Consider the following 21,464-nt stretch of genomic DNA (forward strand, 5'->3'; position numbering starts at 1 on the left):
CAGGGCTGTGGGTGGTAATGAAGAGTCCCAAGTCTCTTTCTGAGGTAACAGACGTGGTCTAAAGGTGATCCTACTGATGGCTGCTCAACTCTAAAAATCCCAAACCACTCGATATAGGGCCAATTGTAATCTACATGATGTGTGAACGTCTCAATAAAGATATTAGGGGAAAAGGGGGGCAGAAGAATCAATTTACTGATCCCCTCTAATGAGCAGCAGCTGGAAGCTGAGGGTTGCAAGCACTGGGCCAAACTGGAGAGGACACTATGGCGGGGGGGCAAGTCTGTGCTGCTGTGGGCTGACTCGCTGCCGGGAGAGCTTGATGCTTCATCCACATGTGAAGCTGGGGGGATGTCACAAGCTTGACTGGCATCCAGACCCAAGGACCCTCACTGCCAGAATTTCTGAGAGGAAACAGAGTTGACAAAGGCTGATGTGTGGAAGGGGCTTTCTTTCTCTCACGTGACCCTTAGCTGTGGCAGGGCTGGATATGGACCACACACTCTGAGACTAGAAACTTCAAGGACTTGCTAATACCAGGCAAGGTTTATCTGGAACTTCTTTACTTACAGTGAGAGGTGATCAATAACAACTATGAGCTCTTACCAACACAGTGACTTTAATTAAGTCTTTATTAAGGCACACACATATGCACACATGGAAACACTGCTTTTGCTTTGCCCACAGCACTTCATACTTTTCTCCCTGAAGCCTGTAGGGTTGGCAGTGGACAGCATGGGGCCCAGGGCACGCACACCTGTGTATGCTCTAGGACCCAAGCCTGCTATCTGCCCCAAGACGGCACCCCAGGAGCTACGTTAAACCTTTCCTTACGCCTTAGGCACACAGTGACATACTTTCCTCTCATCTCAGAGGGTCTGCTGTGTTGCCCACTGCCATGTCCCCCATCACACAACCTCCACATCTTTGCTCCACTACTATACCCTGAGGCAGAGCTGAGGGTCTTGGGCCCCAAGCTGCTGGGATCCGGTGGCTGCAGTCCATGAAGAACTACACACCAGCCTTCCCACAGACTGGCAGCCAGCACCTGAGCTCAGGATTTCACACGCCTCTTCCTGCTTCTTAAGTTTTGCAGCCCCCATTTCTATCCTGACTCTTTGTACAAAATGGCTCTGAGAAGACTTCTGGGTATATTTGGCATGCAGTTTCCTCCCCCACAGGGCAGCAGATCCACTTAGGAATGAGTCTCCAGCTGCTCCCGCCCTAGCCTCAAAGTTCTCTCCACCCTGAGCTCCAGCTCCTGCATAATACTCAAGCCACAGGCTGCTCCCCTTCCAAAATCTCAGCTCTCAGGTTCTGGGGGTTCTTTCTGTGGCCCAGGGCAGCAGCCTCATGTCTCCTATTACCATACTGACTAATTTTTCATCCTTACTGGTTTTTAAGTTTCTTGGTGGCCAAGGCTGTGTCATGTGACTTATTTTTTAATCCCAAATCCTGATGCATACATAGTAAGGTACAGAACAGATGCTCCAGGAATGAGTGACCCACTTGGCTATGAGAGCCTGGAAACATGCTGTGGATTCTTGTATGATGACGACCAGATGTGCCTATCAAGTAAAAGGGGGTGTCTAGGGATCAGAATCTTATTTTTCTGAGGTCTTGCTCTGTTGCCCACACTGGCCCTGAACTCCTGGGTTCAGGGGATCATCAAGTCTCAGGCCCCAAGTGCTGGGACTTCAGGTATACACCACTATGTCAAACTCAGAGATTCACATCTCCAAAGCTGCCACTTCTCACACACACATACACACCAGTACAATGTACATCCTCTTAAGCACCAGCATCAGGAGACTCTAGGAGGGAGCCTGCTCTTCGGTGGTTGGTCTCCGTGGATCCAAACTGTCCCAGCCAGGGTTCTTCTCAAGCTCCTGGAAGAAGAGTTGCCGCTGGAGGTTCCTCAGGTTCTGCAGGACCTCAGGAGACAGAGGCTCAGCTGACTCATCCAGTTCTGGTTCTTCCTCCTCTGTGAGCCAGTCAGGGGGTTGCGGGGAGCTTCTGGAGATGTAGCCCTGGTCCGACTGCACTGACTGCCGCTGCTCCTCCTCAGAGGAAGTGCAGGGCTCCTGGAGCACCACGGGCCTCGCCCAGCTCTCCTGGGCCTGTCCGCTCAGACTCTGCTGCAGCACCGAGCGCATCAGGCTTTCTAGCTGCTCTCTTGCATCACCGTGGAAGTGGTCAGGTGACAGCATCGGAGTGCTGCATAGAGGCAAGTCATCTGAGTCCACAGGGAGGCAGAGGACGCTGTTCCTCTGGGCCCCCAGCAGCGGGCTGGCCTCGCTATCTTCTGCCAGGGTCAGCTGGGTTGCAGCTCCACTGCCATCTGCGAGAGGGACAGGTTCCACCACATGAGCTGCAGGCACTTGCTCTGCCGGCAGCACCATGGTCTGGAGAGTCTGAGCCACGGATTTTCTCTGTGGCCGCAGCTGTGGATCAAGCTTTGCTACCCCACTTCCTTCCTCACTGACACAGACATTCACCACCAGGCAGCCCTCAGAAGGCTCCCGCACCAGGGGCTGCTGTTTGACAATTCTTCCCCCTGGTGGCAGTAGTGGGTCTTCAAACACTTCCTCCTCCAGGGACGGGAGATCTTGGTCACCTGCTAAGCAGAGGTTCTCGCGCTCGAACCAATCGGGGTACTTGGTTTGCCACTCCCGGAACCTACCCACAGCCTCCTTGAGCTGCGCTCCACTCGGGCTCTGCAGGTAATTTTCCCCCGTGAGTTCTTTGATATGGTGCATCCGGCCAGGCTCAAACATCTCCAGGTCCTGGATCCGAAAGTAAACCTCCTCAAATCTGTCCATGAGTGGGTACCTGGAGGTGATGTTGAAGAGGTCGGGGACATCGCTCTCGCTACTGATGCCACTGAAGTAGCAAACAATGTAGGTGCCAAAGCAGGCTGGCCTCTTGAAGTCTGGCAGGATCATGTTCATGGCTGCTGTGAAAAGGTCCCCTGCAGGCTTCCAGTGGTCACACCGTAGCTGGACAGCAGGCTCAGCCCAACCCAAGATGGCCTTCCACTTGGCCTGGGTGCCTCGGGAGCAGAGGATGAGGATTTTGGAGTTGCTCTCCACCATTTCCTGTTTCTGTCGGCCTACCCAGGTCATGACCCCCACCTCTGAGATAACCTGCTCTTCCAGGAGGTCAAGAGCTACTTCAGTGCCACAGGCAGTGATCAGGAACTGGGCGAACTTGAGGACCACTTCCACGTAGAGGGGGTGGTCGGCTGAGTAGATGATCCAGACTTTCCTGGGCTTCAGGGGCGGGGGAGTGAGCTCAGCTACTGGTGAGATGCCTGTGAGAGACAAGAGAATACGAGCTGATGCTCACACGCTGGACCTGGGCAGCACCCTCTAGAGCAGGGGTTCTCAACTTTGTGGCATATCAGATATTTATATCACAATTCATAATAGCAAAATTACAGCTATGAAGTAGTAACAAAAATAATTTTATGGCTGGGGGTTACCATAATATAAGGAGCTGTATTAAAGGGATGCAGCATTAGGAAAGGTGAGAACCACTGCTCCAGAGACAGCCTGCTGCTACCTGTACCAAAGGTAGAGCTTGGCTATGTCTTCAGCTAACAGCTTTCTGGGTGGGCCAGATGCTGCCACACTGCCTTGCTGTGATGTTTGAGAAATCAGTGAAGGGCCTGGATAAAGAAGAACCGATCTCCCTCCTCCTTTGCTCCTGCACTCCCCCCCACCACAGTTCCATCTGGTTATTGGCTGATACTTTAATCATTTTAAATTTTAAAAAAGGCTGTGGTGGTACAGCCCTTTTTTCCAGCACTTGGGAGGCAGAGACAGGAGGATCTTTATGAGTTCTAGGACAGCTTGATAGTAAGTTTCAGGCCAGGCAAGGCTGCATAGTAAGACCTCGAGACCTCCTAAATCAAGATAAATAAAAATACTAAAAGGTACAAGGATCTGCCTGGGGAAAATAAACCCACTCAGGAAGAATGCTCCCCACAAAATGTTCACCTTCCCTTTTCTGGCCAAGCAATAAGAAAAAGAAAATTTTAATTTCTGGGCCCTGTTGTTTTGGTTACCCAAAAGCCCTTTCTGCATGAGGTGGATATGTGTCCTAAGTGAGGATCGAACCTTCTGAAAGTCCGACCAGAGACACATCCTATCCATCCACCCCAGCAGCCCACGGCCAGGCTTTAGAGAACGGCCTTGTGCCCACAGCGCACATGCTACTCACCACTGCATTTAGAGTCATCGCTGTGTTTCTCAGGATCAGAACCTGCAGGGAAAAGAAATCTTACTGAGTGGCTTCAAGAGAAAAGGGACCAGCTCACAGGTGTCGGGGCCAGTGGGTACTGAGTGACGAAGGGAACAAGGGAGCAGGCTCTAGTTGGTGACAAGATATTCCGGGCCTCTGCAGAGACAGAGGCATATAGCTGTATGGGTGTAAGGGCCGAGTCAGCTGCTCCAGGAAGCTGTATGAATAGAGAGCTACTAATGCCTGACACTCCACTTTCCCCTCTGAGTAATGGGTCTGTGGTGTTACCGTCTAGAGACTGTGGGAAGTGCTGGGCCCCTCAGTCAGCTGGGGCATGGATTATCTGTGGTACTCAGCAAATGGGGAGCCAGAGACCTGAGCTGGGGTGTCCTCCCTAGCAGTCCCTCTCTAGGGTTCTGCTTCCTAGACCTCTGTAAGCAGACTCCACTGGAGGAAGGGCGGTCCACGCAGGAAGCAGACATCTTACAACACTGCCTCCCAGAAGCAGCCCCCATGGCCCTTGCTACATTTCCTCCTCGTGTTCTCAAGCTGAGGAAGGGGAACCATATTCTTAGGTAATGGTTGCCCTTGGACACATGACCAGGAGGATTATTTCTTTTTGGTCCAGGGAAGGAACCCAGGGCCCCATGCATATTATGCAAGTGTTCTACCTCTAAATTACGGCTCCTAAAGAAGAGATTTAGAATCTTAATTTCAACCCTCATTCTTTGGGTCTTTGCCCAGAACTGTCAAAAGCCAGTCTAATGACTAGTGAGTGAGGTTTCTCCTGTTCAACTCCCCGTGGTGGGAACACTCTAGGCAACAGCAGGAAATGTAAATAGCAGCTGGGGCATGGTTCAGTATTAATGTTGAGATGTCACATGACTCTCCCCAGAATTCTGTGGGCCCCACAGTTCAAGATGAACCATAGTCCACATGGATATCGGCAAGTGTAGAAATAGCTTCCCAGATGACTGAAGACACATTCTGTCCCAGGACAGGGAAAGCTTAGCCCTTTAGCCTGTCATCCCCCTCCTCCAGATTAGAACTTGGCCAGCAGAAGAGCATGTGGGGATGAGCAGTTACCCCAGGTTCTTGGAGGCACCCATTTTACTGAAAAGGAAACGAAACCTAAGGGCAAGTGACTCCTCTGAGTACAAAGTCGGTGAGAGCAAAGTCTGCTCTTTGAGTCAGGGTTAAGAGCCTGAGTCTTCTCTGTCACACCCTGCTGCCCCAGGATTGTCTCTGTGCTCAGAGGCACAAGGCTGGGGACTTGAGGATGAGGTTGCTCTGTCTGAGTGATTGTGGCTGATGCAGGGAAATCCCACCCTAGCTCCTTCCAATCTGTTGAGTTTAGCGACACTAACTTGAACAACAAAAACATCACTGTGGCAAACGGCACTGAGCAAACACCAGGAGCCAAGCAAGCTCTGAGGGAGAGTTCCCACTTGTTGTTCTCTTTAAACCTCCCAGCACCTGAGGACGTGCAGATCATTGCAACTGCCATCTTGTCATAGAGAAGTCTGAGGCTCAGGGAGCTCCACATGGAGCTGGTCTTTGATTTCAGGTCAGACAGGTGCCTGGTTCTAGGTTCCTGATAGCTGAGATCATTAGGTCTATCCTTAATTAGGCATGGAAGGGCAGAGTGAAGGATACCCCTTTAAGAGAGCATGACAGGAGGCTGGGGCAAGAAGGGAGGACACATGGGAAAAGAGAAGAGAGGAAGCCCCAGCACACTCCTTACCAGAAAGCCTCCAGGTCATGCAGATGGTCAGCAGGATGACAGAGCCCACCAGCAGAATGGCAATGACCGTGATGAAGCCGTACACCCACAGGGGAATAGAGTCTGTGACAAGCAGAACAGCGTGAGTCTGGGTGGGCCCCCCACACTCCCGCCCAGGCTCTGTCCTGTACCAGGCTACACTAATGGTTTCACCCTTTGGCGGCTGTGGGTACAGCTTGCCTTCCTGGATTGGCTCAGGGATCAGCTGGGGCCTCTTGTGGTCCCTTGGGAATGACCTTGACTGTAGGAAGGACTTACCTGCAAGGGAATCTGTAATAGAACAAAAAGAAATAGGGACAGGGTTACTCTTAATGATTAGCAGTCACCCAAGTCCATCACAGATGCCCACCAATGGCCCTAACTATCACAGATGCCCACCAATGGCCCTAACCTATCACAGATGCCCACCAACAGCCCTAACCTATCACAGATGCCCATCAATGGCCCTAACCTATCACAGATGCCCACCAATGGCCCTAATCGATCACAGATGCCCATCAATGGCCCTAATCTATCACAGATGCCCACCAACGGCCCTAACCTATCACAGATGCCCATCAATGGCCCTAACCTATCACAGATGCCCATCAATGGCCTTAACTGATCACAGATTCCCATTAACGGCTTTAACCTATCAGAGATGCTCCCTGATGTCTTACCCCACCAGAGACAGCACAGACAGCCTTAACCCTGCAGCCAGGCACCATACACTTGGTGTACCTTTCTCTCTGGAGCCTGTTCAGTCAAAGCTCAAAGCAATACTATTCTTTCCATGGGGGCCAAGGCTCCTTCCACCACAGTGCCACACCTGCCCCCATTTGATTTGCACGCGGCAGAAGCTGAGAGCCAGGGACATGTGGCTGCCAACCCCTACAAGCTCAAGTAGGAATCCAGGGCTATGTCTTGGCTGTGTGAACATGGGCAAATTAATACCCGTGCCTCAGTTTTCTCATACATGAACTTGGCATGTTAAGGCACTTCTGTGGTACATAATTCTAACCTGGTGGGAATAACTATCTGTTTTTCAGCCACAGAAACTGAGTTGGTAAGAAAGGTAAAGCCCTTTGCCTTCAGGTGCAGAGCTGTGACAGGTGGCAAGCAGTCCAGCCCACGAACGTCATTCTGCGCTCTGCCTTCACTACCCTAGTTCAGAACTAAATCTCCCTCTCCCACAGTCAGGACCCATGTATACCAACGACAACCGTTTCTCTCCTACCTGAGGTCTTTGGGATGTCTGGGCAGAACACGGTCACAGCATGTCTCAAGCAGTCATTCAGGCAGCTGTTGAAGAAGGGCTGGACCTGGGGGAGCAGAAGGGTGAACAAGATGCCTACCCACACTCTGGGATCAGATGTGAGTGACAGACCCTGGTTGGCCAGACTCGGGACTCCATGTAGCTGCTGGGCCGCATGTGGTAGTGTGGACCTGTACCCCAGCTGCTTGGGAAGCCGAGGCTGTCTCCTCAAGGCCAGCCTGGGGAATACGGTAAGACTTCATCTCAACAGGCCTGTGCTCCTTATTTTCCAGGGTGGCTGTTAGACCAGGTTTCCCACTCATATCAGGCTGGGAGGACCAGGAGGAGAAGGCAGCCAGAGGCTCCTAGCCAGTAGTGGCTGGAGCTGCCCTCCTTGCCAGCCTAATCCCTCTGGAAGGCCTCCTGCACACACTACTCTCCTGCCACTCTACCCACTCACCTGCACGTGGTGGCGGCAGCACCAGTTAGAGTTGCTTAGAGGGAGTGTGACGTTGGCCCGCTGGTGGAATTCTTCTTGTCTGGGCTGGAGAGAGAAGCAGAAGCTGGTGAGACCTTGGGATTGTACATCTCCAAAGAAAGCTGTTGGGAAAGCGGCCCTCTGTGGGCCAGTGCCCCTCTTACAAGCCCCAGAGGGAGAAATGCTTTTCTGATTTCCACTCCAGGAAAACTGTCATTTCTGCAGGGGGACTAGCCTGTGGTGAACTCAGGCACATTTGCTCTGGCTGCTGGGACTAGGGCACCAATCGATGCCTGTATGGCAGGGATGCAGAGAGCACAGCACACTTTCTGCCTCCTGGCCTCGTCTTACCTACTCCCTCTGTCTTAATCTCATTTCTTTTTAAATTTCAAAATAATTTTTGAGAAGAAGTAGAATAAATACAGAGGCCAGGCAAGAATGTGGAGATGTGGAGAGCACACACTGGATGGGATGTGGAAAATACGGGTGGGGTGGTGGGCTGGCTAGTATCATCACTACTTTACCAACTGAAGATTCAGTCATGAAGGGATCCTCAAAACAGTTAACTATTAGGGAAGCAGAGAAAGTAACAAAACCTGACACTCTAATTACTCTTTCCACTTAAACCCTCCCACTACCCTTCCATAATTAGTTCCCTAAACTACAAGTTTAGAACACAATTAGCCTAGGGACTTCAAAGGCCTAAGGAACCTTTTAAGTTTAGCTTCTGTTATTTAAGGATTGCAAACCTTTATCTTACATCTACTGAATGAAAATCAAGTGATGTTATTAAGCCAAATCTCCAGCAGATTGATGGGATGAAATGAAATTTTAGTTAACAACTAATACCTTATAACTTCAATCTACTTCTCTCGTCTGGGAGAAGACAGCAGAAGCCTCGGCAGAGACATTTTTTACTTTCAATTGCAATCTAATCTGAGCTTCACCACAAGGCTTGGGAAAGGGAGAACTTAAGCCTCTGTATTTAGATTCACAGTCTAAAGCTTACTCAGTCATTTTAGCTATGTTCACAAACTATTCTCAACAAACCACAAAGATACCAGAACCCTCTGCCTTCTGAGAGAGAAAGGCAACAGCCAGGTGCACGTGAGCACAGTGCTGGGCTCTGGCAACAGGGTTAGCTAGGGCCAAGAGGGAGGAAACTGGAGGATTTGAGAGGTGTGTAATCTGTGTCTGAGGGGGCAGGAAATACAGGTACCGCAGGGATTTGATGAATGTCATCAAAGCAGCTTTGGTTCTCCGAGTGTGGAAAACTCTCCAGCAGGATCTGGTAGGGGGTGGACTCGTTCCACAGGGTGAAGCTCACTCGCAGCTGCCGGGTGTCCAAGGTCTCCACAGTGATGTTGGGATCCCACAGGCTGCCTGCCAAGGGTACAGGGTAGGTGGGAAGGAGGAGAGGTGTGTGTGCCCATGAGCACGTGTGTTGTGCATGATAATGTGCCCAGGTCAAGGTCTTCTAGGTCAGCCTGTTACCTGAGCTCACACATGACGTAGTCATCTTCATCCTGGGGTCCTCGCAGTCTGCCAACCCCAATAAAAAAGAAATCAGTAAGTCTTTGCCTTGAGAGAGTTTGTCCCTGAAGATTTTGGGCTTTCGTTTTGTTTATCTGAGACAGGGATGCTCTACATAGTCCTAGCTGTCCTGGAACTCACTATAGGCCAGACTGACCTCAAATTCACAAAGATCCACCTGCCTCTGCCTCCCATGTGCTGGGATTAAAGGCATGAACCACTAAACCCAGTTTGGTTTTGCACATTTTTGAAACGGGGGCCAAGATTGCTGTGCTCCTGGAGAGCCTGTTCAAAGACACCCCTTCACAGCCTGCTCCAGGCCCAGATAGCTGCCCCTGGCCAGAGATCCCATGGAATGGGGCAACCTGGTTCCTATCTTAGGGAGCCCTCCTGACTCAAACACACTGCTCTTGAGCTCAGAGCTTGCTTCACGTGGCCAGAAATCCCTGGTTTACTCCAATTTTCTATGTACATGACTTTCGTCCAGTATGGCCTCTACCTTTTCTACTCCGGAGGCCTTCTGTCCGCCGCTGCAGCCTCTCTGACTTCTCACAGGAGCCCTGGCTGAGGGCCAAGTGTCAGCATGTATTCATTCATTCATTCATTCATTCATATTTTTCCTTTTGTGGCCATAGAACTGAGGGTCAAACCCAGACAGGCACCTTGCCACTGAGCACCTGGAAATCATGTTTCTAACAAGTTCTCAGTCATTTAGCAAGTACCTATTGAGCCCCCTGTGTGTGATGTGGCCCTGGGCTCTGCACATACAGTGGAAAATTACTGCTTTTCACAGGTTAATTCTATAGAAGAAACCAGTGAAAATGAATCGACAACACTCAGTACCACAAAGACAGCAGATGAGCAGATGTGCACTCGTGCGGGTGTGCTTCTGTGCGAGGAGTTGTTGCCATCTTTAACAAGTATTTCTTGGGCTGGGGTGTGGCTAAATGGTAAAGTGTTTGCTCAGTGTGTAAGGCCCTGAATTCTCTTTCCACAGTCACCAATAAAACAAACAAGCTGGGGGGTGGTGGCTCACACCTTTAATCCCAGTACTCGGTAGGCACAGGCAGGCGGATCTCTGTGAGTTTGAGACTAGTCTGGTCTACAGAGAGAGTTCCAGGACAGGCTCCATAGCTGCTAAGAAACCCTACACTGAAAAACCAAAACCAAACAAACAAAAATGACACAGAAAGATGTGGTTCAAATGTGGTTGGTGGTGACCACAGATAGCACGGACTGGTGAGGCGAGAACAGGGTATGTAGGATGCGTGCTGGACAAATGCAGGTGGGATGTGGGGCGTGAACAAAGTGAGGGAAGCCAAGTCCAGGAGGGCAGCACAGGCGCCACCCTTCCAGGAGCTGACATTCTCTGGGATGGAATACTTCTCTGGTTGCCATCACACCCCTGGGATCTCTCTACACATTTAATGTGCCAGCAGAGGACAGACTCCGTCTTCAAGACATAAAGGCTTCAGCCTCAGCGGGAGGCGCTCTCAGGCTCTGGATCTGCGGCCACTGTGGAGCAGGCTGGACTCTGCTATCTGAGCGCCCTGCTGGTCACCCAGAGCCCAGTACCAAGTGGACACTCAGAAAGGGCACTCTTACCAGGCACCAAGATGATCTTGGACTTGTGGTTTGGGTCTCCATCAGGTTTGGGCTTGGGCAGGTGGTGAACTGTCACCTCATACTCCTGGCCAGGATCTACCACAAAGTGGCTGAAGGAAAACCGCCACTGAGGACACAGGAAGAAGAGGTGGGATGGGTCACACAACACCCTCAGTCACCTGTATCCAAAGTCCCAATCTCATACCTCCCCACAATCAGCCAAAAAAAAAAAAAAAAAGATAAAAGGATATCCAAAATCAGAGGCATGATGCCATTGTCCTTTCTACCTGTTTAAAAACATCCATGTAGACAGCCATGCCATTCACATGCTGAAGAATGATGGGCGTAGGGGACACACACACACACACACAAATGAACCAGGCTTACAGAATGCCTCGGTTCGGCCCTCAGCACTATGAATTTAAAAAATAAAATAAAAAAGACAGCTAGGTCAAGTGGGAGGCACAATAATAAGCAAGGGTGGGTGTGCCAGGATCCGTTCCTCACTATGGCTCACAGCAGGAAGCCATCTTGAACACAGTCCAATCAAGCTGCCTTCTTACCCGATTATGATGATGCGTCAGGCTGTTCAGAAACTCAAACTCAACACAGAGCCGTTCGTTGGTGTTCAGCTGCAGGATGGACAGCTCTGCTCCCTTGAGGTACAGAATGCTGGCTGCAGACCAGAGAGGAGAGGGGCACACAGATGCAAAACAACCCCAGTGCCCAGGGTGTAACACTTCCCCCTTTGCCCTCTTCCCTAACTCCCCACTTCCCTACTTGCAGAAAGTACCTCCTAGCAGGACAAGGGCCAGGGACACTCAGTACTAGGAAGTAGCACAAAGACTTTGCAACCATGTGGCTAGAGCCAGTAGGACACAATGACAAAGACAGCCCTCCTCACCCTCTCAGAGACTGCTCCAGTTGCAGGCATTGAGCACAGCAGAGGGACCTACAGAGAGCACCTGCTGCCGCCCCTTTGCAGATCTGGGCTTGCTCTGTTCAGAAATTCTGCTGTCCTTCCCCCCCTAACGAGGTCTGGAGCATGTTTTTAAAGGTGCTGGCTCCTAAGCTAGGAGAAAAAGCAGCTGGCAAACGGCTACCATTTTTTCTAGCAAATATTTGGAATTATTTATATAATTAACCACTGCCCTTTTCTTTCCATGTAATAAAAAGTTAATGCAAGGGAAGGCCTTTCACAAAGACAGTGTGGATAGAAGACACTCTGTGGGCACATATCTAACACCAGAGAAGCTCTTGCTGTGTAGGGGACGGAGTTTCCAGCACCAAACATGAGTCAGCAGTGGTCTCTTCAGAAGAGCAAACCTAAGCCCTGGCTGATGCGGCCACTCACCATCCGTCTGCAGTGTCCATTCAATGTGCAGCACGGGGACTAGCTCTCCGTGCTGGGTGGAGAAGTTCAGCTGGACACGGATGTGTTTGGGGGAAGACGGGGTCAGGTTTGGAGGGTTGATCCAGCTGTCATCCAGACAGGTACCTGGCCAGGAGAACAACATCAGAGACCTGCAACCAAGACCCTGAGAGCCTCCTAAAGCATCCTGAGAGCTGCGAGATCCAACATGGATGGTTCATCATCTGCAAAGTTCTCGACCTTCCAGCTGTGACCTCGGCAAGCTTTATGCCCTGTCTGCTCTTTTCTGATGCTGGTTGGGATGCCCACCAAAGTCTGGGTCTAAAGAACATCTGGGGAGAAGGGTTTGAAAAGACGTAGTCATTGGAAATGGGGGCACAGGAGGAAGGGGCAGTAACGAGAGCTTCTGTGTTTTTATGTCATCACCCAGTGAGCACTGAGACTGAAGCAGGTGCCTCATCACTTAAGAACAAACAGACAAACCAAGGGCTGGTGATTGTGGCTCAGTGGTGAGTATTTGTCTACTATGTCTAAGGACCTGGGTTCTATATCCAGCATAGGAAAAATACTTCTCATGGACAAAAAAAATGGGTAAACAAATAAAAATATAAAAGCAAGCCAGCACCATGGATGCCTGCGACAAACTGAATGGATCGGGTGTAAGGTCAGGTAGACTAGGGTACTAACCCAGATGGCAGCTAGTACTGCCCAGCTTCTGCATAACGAATGAAGGTTTTCCACAAGGGGCACTGGAGCCTATACACAAGATGGCCCCAGCAATGATGACCCCCACCCAGAGCAGGCAGGAGGCTCCTGCGGAAGTCAGCAGGAGGCCTTCACTTCATTAACAGAGCAGCAATAAGTGGAACAGAAAAAGAGGACTTACTATTCTTGACTCTGCAGCTCAGCCCCTGTGGGAAGAAAGCAAGTCGTGATTACAGATGAGGAAGAGCAGGCTGCCGCGGCCCCACCCGCCTGTCACACCCACGTGAGAACAGTTCCCACAGCCCTCCTGCCTCCTCACATCTGGGGGCTGCTCTGCTCTCAGGTCACGGAGTCTGCACTTCTGTCCCCTGTGTCCAGTCAAGGAGGCACATGCCCAGTGTGGTGGGCAGACAGCACACATAACTGGAGGCTTTTAAATTTGTTTTGATTTTTTTTGGCTTCTGAGACAGGGTCTTACTATGTAGATTTGGCTGGCCCAAGGCTTGTTATGTAAGACCTGGATGACCTGGAACTCACAGAGATCAGCTTGCCTCTGAGTGCTAGGATTAAAGGCCACCAGGCAGGGCTAGAACTGGAGGCTTTTTGAATAACTGTTATGAGCTGGGAATTTAAACAACAACAAAAACAAAAAACAAAACAAAACAGAGAGGGTTGTCTGGCAAAGGAAGTCCTTAAATTTCGAGGTTTTCAATTTTCCTAAGAAGTGAAAGGTTAAATTTACATTTTTGTTTGTTTGTTTGTCTTTTCAAGACAGGATTTCTTCATGGACAGGGCTTCTCAGACTGGGCATCAACATGCAGCTCAGGGAACCCTGAGAGAATCACTATGCGCAGCTCAGCTCGCAATAGTGCTCAGAGAGCCGCCTCCTAGACAGTGTCTGACACAGGCAGTAGGGGACCTCCTCTAGAGCTGGCATCCAGTACTCCACAGTCAGAGCTGGCAAGGCAGCAAGGTGAAGCCCTGAAATTCAAGCTCTGCTCAACTACCCAGACTGGCCCAACCCACCCTGTGACCAGAGTCAGACATGAAGCTGAAGGAAGAGCTGGATAATAATGGGTACACAGCAATGCACCGTGTGGACGATGGGTACCGACACCTACCTAGCTGGAGTCAGTACCAGAGTGCAGGACTCAGGGCAATGTGATGCCCCAGGCTTCATTCACAAAACGGGCCAAGGGACAGTCCTGACGTCATGCCAGGATCCCTTCTGAGTCTGCTGTTTCATCTGTCCTACCTGTCTGTGATATCAGTTCACATGCCCTCAGGGTCCAGCCTTCTTGTACCTGACCCAGTTCTTTGTGGTTGGTTAACTGTCCTTCACTGTCCCTGAACTCACACTACAGCCTGCCAAATGATCCTTGCAGGTTTAGAGCAAGACCCATCTGACTGTCTCTGCTCACTCTGACAGACAAACACCATAGTATCTCCTGTGAATTGGCCTTGAGATTGGGAACTCTTACAGAAACGGCAAACATATATACTCCATTTGGGGTAACTCTCTATTACCCACTACTAGCTGCAGCAGAAGTGGGAGGGGTTGGGAGACACTTGGCCAACAAGCATGCTACAACTGGCAGCATGGTACTTGCTTCTTGGTACTTCAAGAGCTACTGCTTCAGTCTTGCCTGTTGCTAACTGGATGTATGATCATCTGTGAAAGAGAGCAGGGAAAAACTACCAGAAACATTCTATCCAAGTCCACCTGTGGCCTCCCCAGAGACAGCAGTCGCCTTGCTGTAACTACACTAAGCTGATGATCACTGTGGTGCACGCGGAATGGCAAGGAGCGAGCAGGGGAAGTGATGTTCATCACTACCAGTAGGTGAGGGGCATGTTACAAATACAAGGGTGGCAAAAGGAGGGGATGGACCCATCCTAAGTGACTGCCTTTGGTGAACAGGTTTAGGTGTGACATAGGGAGCTATTGTTTTAAATACACCAGCACAATCTTTGCAAAGGAATCCCTATATTACTTGATAAAAATGAATTTAAAATGAAAGTTTATGATATTAATCTAAACAAAAGATTTTAAAATTAGATAAGCAAATAAAAATGCTATTTAGGGAAGGAAATAGGGGACTTTTTATTTTGTGTATAGGTGTTTTGTCTGCATGTATGTCTGTATGCCACAAGCATGCCTGCAGCCTTCAGAAGTCAGAAGAGGAAGTAGGATCCCTTGGAACTAGAGTTAGAAGCAGCCATGAGCCACTACATGGTTGCTGAGAACTGAACACTGGTCCTCTGCAAGAGCAGTGGTTCTTAACCACTGAGCCTTTTCTCCAGCCCGTTTATTTTTTCTTATAATTTAATTCCAGTATAGAATTTACACTAATGCGTGTGTGGGAGGTACATATGCACATGTGTGCAGGTATATGTAGGAGCTAGAGGTTGATGTCGAGATGCCCTCCTCTGTCACTTCTCTACCTTTTGCTGCTGTTTGGAAATAGGGTCTTTCTACCTTATTTTATTTTTTTCTGAGACGAGGTCTCTCACTGAATCTGGAGTTCACTGCTCCAAGCTGGCAGTGAGCCCCAGGACTCACTTGCTCCTGTTTTCTAGCACTGGGTTACAGGTGCAGCTGCTGGGATCTGAACTCAGGGCTTCATGCTTGCTCAGCAAGTGTTTTACCCACTGAGTCGCGTCCTCAGCCCCTGTAATTTCTTTATTGTTTGTATTTGCTGTGTGTCTGAATTTCGCACGTTGGCACACATATGTAGAGGCCAGAGGACAACTCTCAGGAGCTGGTTCTTTCCTTTCGCCCTCTGGATCCCAGGGATGGAACTCAGGTTGTCAGTTGGGAGGCAGGCGCCTTTATCCACTGCACACCACAGCAGCCTGCTATCTTAGTTATTAATTTCAGACAGGGTTTCTCTGTGTTGCCCTGGCCCCCGTAATCTTCTTCATAATATAAGATCCATTTGATGTATCTTTGGACACTACTAATACAAACCTTGTTCTGCCCAATAATTTTCTCCCCAGCTTCCTCCTTAATCCTTTCAAAATTCCTATCCCTAGGACTAAGAGCATCATTCAGTAGGAAATGTTTAGCACATGTACAGTCTGGTTCAATCGCAACATCACACAGGCAAGTGTGAATATCATCCCAGACACCAACACCAACCAACCACTCATTCCCCCAAAGTAGAAAGACAAAGATATCATTTATCGGGCTGGAAAGATGGTTCAGAGGGTAAGAATATTTGCTGCTCTTCCGGAGGTTCTAAGTTCAATTCCCAGCACCCACATGGTGGCTCGCAACCACATATGATGAGATGTGTTGCCCTCTTCTAGTGTGCAGTTAAACATACAAACAGAACACTGTAGACATGATTGATAGATAAACAGACAGACAGATCAATCTAAAAAAAGAGTATTATTTATCGCTGGGCAGTGGTGATTCATGCCTTTAATTCTAGCACTCAGGAGGCATAGGCAGTTGGTTCTCTGAGTTGAAGACCGGCTTGGTCTACAGATCAAATTTCAAGACAACCAAGGCTACACAGAGAAACCCTGTCTCAAAGAAGCAAACCAAACTAAAACAACAACGAAAAAAAGAAAACCCCAAAATCATTTATCAGCTATTTTCTCATGAATAGCTTAGCTAGCCATCTTATAGAAATCAGAGAATATTCAGAATGATGAAGAGGTTATGATAGCAGCTGATACTTATTGAACTGCCTTTTTTTATCATTATTTTTGAGTGTAATCCTGTACTTTAAACTGTGATGCTGGCAGCATCTTACCACATCTTTGCTTACATCAAGAGGTTACACAAAGCCATGATGTGGGCTGCCCCTCTGGATGCTGTGAATATGTTTTATTACCATTGGTTAATAAAGAAGTTGCTTTGGCTAATGGCTTAGCAGAGTAAAGCCAGGTGGGAAATCTGAACAAGGATATGGAGAGAGAGTAGGCGGAGTCAGGGAGACGCCATGTAGCTGCTGAAGGAGGCAGATGCCATGTAGGTGCCCAAGAAGCAAGAGGTAACAAACTATGAGCCTCGTGGTAAAATATAAATGAATGAAAATGGGTTAATTTAAGATGTAAGAGCTAATTAGAAATACGCCTGAGGCATCAGCCAAACAGTGTTGGAATTAATATAGTTTCTGTGTGATTATTCGGAACTGGGAGGCCAGAAAATGAACAAGCAGTCTCTGTTTACAAAGCCACTGATGGTCCCATCCAGGTCAGTGTGTGTGCACTCTGTGATGTTCATGTGAGGACAGTCACCTACAAAGACACTTCTCAGAATATCTCTCCACCGTTAGGTAACTCACACCTGTGGTACAGGGAAACCAGCCTGGTGGCTCCAGGTTCCAGAGCTACAGTAAGCTTGCTCTGCTCCAGAACCATGCCCCAGCACTATGACCCTGACTCCCAGTAAAGAGATGATGTGCTTCTCCTCTGTACTCAAAGCAAGATGATTAAAAGAAGTGAATGACGGTTTAGCTCTGGGCATTGAGCAAACTTTACCAACAACCTGATATAGGTCTGTCCCAGTGCGCACAGTCTGAGGTCTCCCCACAATCCGTGAGGAGAGCACCACTCCTGTTAGAGAGGAGGACACGGGGCTGCAGCTCAAGAGATGCCGAGGCTTGCCTGGGGCCAGGTCTTCTGACTGAGCTCCAGACTGATTGCTAACTGATGCCAGGGTCTTCTGCTAGCAGATTAGCCTGACAAAGGCAGTGGGCAGCCAGGGTGAGAGCTGGTCAGCAGGGGCAGGACCTGCTTGCTCCCTGCTGATTACATCACTGGCACGGTAGCTTTGCCTACAGGAGAGCGTCCACCATAGGAGCACCACAGAGCACAACTCTTTGACTTAGGGAAGAGTGATAAGGCTGAGCACAGTTTCCGGCAACCACACACAAAAGGGCGATGCCAAACAGTCATTCTACCACGAGTAAAAACCACAAGCACTCAGGAAAACGAACTGGTCATGGTAGCATACATCCTGTCTGTAAACAGTGCACTGCTTACTAGCTTTCCTGAAGAACGGCAGTTAGGGGACCTGAATTATAAGTCTAGGCAGACCAAAGAAAAAGCATTCAGGGGAATACAATTACTTATGGTGTCTCTAAGGTGGCTTTCTTGGGGAGATTAGTCACCCCGGTTTTGAGGTGCTAATTCCAGGCATCCAGAACAAGTGTGATGACCTCAGTTTACCACCACTTGAAAAGCAGGGGACCTACCCTCTTCTATTCTTTTCTACTTTCACACAACACAGATTTACCAAGCCCCTAGGCTGTGCTTGCAGCATGGAGCAAGGAAGAGGCAGGTATGCTGAAGCCTCCCTCATTCCAGTCACAGGAGGGAGTCACTGAGTGCTAAATCAATCAGTTTTCAACAGCCACCTTCTTATTTTTAGAAAGTGGTAGGCTCCCTCTAAGAGGTCTCATCCAGTCCTCTTGTGGTGGAAACAAACCACACTGTGTCATGGATACAGTGTGGGCTTTCCTTTTCTGTAGTTATGGGGCTGGAACCCAGAGACCACTTAGTCACACCCCTAGCTCCAGCCCCTTTTACAAATGGAACAGGGAAGCTGCCAGCCTTTGGAGTTTAGTTGTCTGTGATCCAGCAGAGGGGAAGAAAGAGAGAGGAAGCTGAAGAGAAATGTGGCCACCAGCACCTCTCCAATTAAAGTCAAACCCTTTAGGGGGCTAAAAAGGCGGATGGCTCAACAGTGAGAAGCAGCTGTCCTGGGAGAGCCTGGGTGAGAGTCGCAGCACCCACGTGGTGGCTCTCAACCGTCTTTAACTCTAGTTCCAGGGCATACAACGGCCTATTAACTCCACAGGCACCAGGCACATATATGGTGCACATATATAAATGGAGGCAAAACATTCACACATAAAATAAAAAAATAAACAAAATCTAAATTAAAAACCAAAACAAAAACCAAACCAAAACAACCACAAAACCCAAAACTTTTATGACAGCGCCAGTAGCTTGGAGCATAGGTTAGCCTTTATTTTTTTTATAGGTTAGCTTTTGTAGACTTCATCATCGCTTGAGCTCAGTTCTCAGCCCATCTCTCTTTCCTGACCCACAGACATCCACCTCCTCCAGCCAGACACTGCCTCACCTAGGGCCACTGACCCAAGCACCTTCCACCAGAAGGAATGAATACTTAAACCAGACTTTTCTGAGGCCCCCCACTCTGGAACAGAGCCACCCGAATGTCTTTTCAATGAGAAACAGCCCCGCTGGAAGTTATTGTCCTTCTCCCTGGAATTTTGCAGCCTCACCGGTTGTACAAAGAGCACTAGCTCCCGGCTGCCTTTGCAAGACAGTTCCCACATCAAGACAGCTTCACCCCGACACTGCAGTCCCAGGAGGTCTCTCTTCAGGTTCAGTTTACTTGTATTTAAAAGGTCCTTGGCAAATGACTAACCACAAACAGCAGGTCTCCGTGTTGTGACACTTCTGTCCTGTCTGAAGATGTCGCTCTGCTTTGCCCAACACGGGGATCACTACATTTCCCAACAGCCCTCAGACTTTTTAAAAACACACTTTTTTTTTTTTCCTGTAAAATAGTCACCCTCCGTCCACCCTCTTTTTGGTAAATCTACAAAATTAGATAAGGAGAACTATCCTTTTGTTTCACATCCTCTGACTCAGCTACTGAACATAGTTTCTGGGGTCAGCAGTGGAAGTGGAGGGGAAGGGGCTGGGAAAACCAGTGGAGCAAAGAAGGGGAGAAAATTTTATTTGTAGAACAGGCGGTCTGTTTTGCACCGGTTAGGTGTTATTTTGTTTTTGGGGTTTTTGTTTTTTTTTTTTTGGACAATGATAATCGGGTTTAACAGCAAAGCTTAACCGACAGGGGTGTGTCAATTTCCTACGAGCGCAGCGGGGGGTCCTCCTTGGTAGTCACAAATTGGCAGACTTCCAACTCAGCACATCCCACGTGTTAAAACTCAATTCTGGGATTCTCGGTTCTGGGACACACATGGTAGTGGAGAGACGCCCTGGGCGGTATCTGACAGCCCTCCGCTGGTGGCCAGGCCACATCCTGTTTGATTCCCCTGGGCACCGGGCTTGCCCGCACTACCCAGCCTGAGGCCGGGCTGGGGATGACTGATAACTGGTAGAGCTGGAGGATGACTTCCTAGGCAGCATGGAGTTGGGTGCCAATCCAAACCGGCTAATGCTCCTTCTCTAGGTCCCTGTCCATTCAGAGCTGCCAGCCTCTGGTGTCTCCGTCTCCCAACTTGAAGGCCCCGACGGGAATTGTCACTCCTGCCTCCCGCTGCCGGTGACACCGCCGCCGCCCGCGTAGTTTCCCTAGAAGTCCCTCTCATTCCGCGAACGCACCGCGACTCCACTCCTGGAGTCGCCTCCACGTCGCGCTCACGACCGGGGCCTCCTCGGAGTTCCTCCCCAAGCCCGCCGGAGCCTGGGCCGCCCACCCCTTCGCATCCCCGACGGCCTTCGCCACTTTCGACAGCTCTTCGCGCTCCCGACCGCCCTTCCCACCGCCGCCGGTCCGACGACACCCCTCCACCACCCCCGACAGCCCCAGCATCCTCGCTGCGCCCCACTCCGCCGGGCTTCAGTCTCACCTCCTGCGCGCAGACCGGAGCTGGGAAGTCCAAGAGGCGCGGGGAGGCGCGGCCCAAGGCCAGCACGCTCAGCAGCAGGAGCAGCCCGCCCAGCGCGAGCCCGGGCCGGTGGCGCGGAGTCGCCATGGCTCTGGCCCCGTCGCGGAGCGCTCGTGGCTGGCTCTGCCGGACGGAGAGGGCCCACGACGGGCTTTCCTAGCCCTGGACTCTCGCTCGTCTGCTTCGCACTGCCTCCTTCCCCCGGCTTCCGGCTCCTTCGAGGGCGGGCCGGGAGGGGCAGGGGGCGGGCCTTGGGCGGGGCTGGTCTTCCTCTGGCCCCGCCCCCGCCATGCCCAGGTGCGCTCTTGGCCTCCTTGGCTCCCCAAGGACTGGAGCCTCTTACCGGCCCCGCCCTCTGACAACTTGCTATGGAGCCGGGAGTGCCCTTGCCATCGTACCTTCCCCGTTTACTCTGACCCTGTCGAGACCTATTTTTCCATTTAGTCATTTTCGTCTAGTCCCCGACTCGGGGACGCAAAGGAAGTCTGTTTTCTCAGTCTCTTTCCACTCTATATGTAGCGCTGTTTATAGAGAAATGAGCCCATCTCATCGCCGTAATGCTCATTTGTTCTAATTTTCCTGCACATCTTTCTAGTCTTTGATGGCTGGACCGTACAATTTAAGTCACATTTATCAAGTCCATGAAATACTGTAGTTTCTCCCTTTAAGCTTTGAATCATAGATTCCCACGCTCAACAAACACTGTGAGATCTGTTTATGCCACTCACGGAGGATTTAGTGCTAAATGATTACATGCAATTTTGTTTTTGTTTTTTCCCACACTTGCGGTATGACTTACATAGCCATTTCTTAAAATTGCATAGTAAGTTGAACACAAATTGAGTCAAGTTTTTCTATTCCTGCCTATCTAGAAAGTTTTAAGTCTA

At 50.0% G+C, this 21,464-nt stretch overlaps 1 protein-coding gene across 2 annotated transcripts; it reads right to left on the reverse strand.

The window, feature by feature from the left end:
- Nucleotides 1-600: 600 nt before the first annotated feature.
- Nucleotides 601-20,784, reverse strand: Il17ra (interleukin 17 receptor A). Of its 2 annotated transcripts, none has more exons than XM_085687046.2 (13): nt 20,539-20,784; nt 13,137-13,161; nt 12,233-12,376; nt 11,442-11,554; nt 10,879-11,005; nt 9,235-9,282; nt 8,960-9,123; nt 7,723-7,806; nt 7,245-7,329; nt 6,182-6,298; nt 5,990-6,091; nt 4,225-4,266; nt 601-3,313 (listed from the first exon to the last, which is right to left on the reverse strand). In XM_085687046.2, exons 1-13 carry the CDS (start codon nt 20,662-20,664, stop codon nt 1,815-1,817), a joined length of 2,676 nt encoding a protein of 891 aa, XP_085543172.2. In that variant the 5' UTR covers nt 20,665-20,784; the 3' UTR covers nt 601-1,814. The 2 variants fall into 2 exon arrangements, with proteins under 2 accessions (XP_085543172.2, XP_048300319.3); XM_048444362.3 differs by having other exon boundaries at nt 6,287-6,298; nt 20,539-20,783.
- Between the last annotated feature and the right edge of the window lie 680 nt (nt 20,785-21,464).

The sequence above is a fragment of the Myodes glareolus genome, chromosome 3, assembly GCF_982192425.1.
Source record: "Myodes glareolus chromosome 3, mMyoGla1.1, whole genome shotgun sequence".
Lineage (NCBI taxonomy): Eukaryota > Metazoa > Chordata > Mammalia > Rodentia > Cricetidae > Myodes > Myodes glareolus.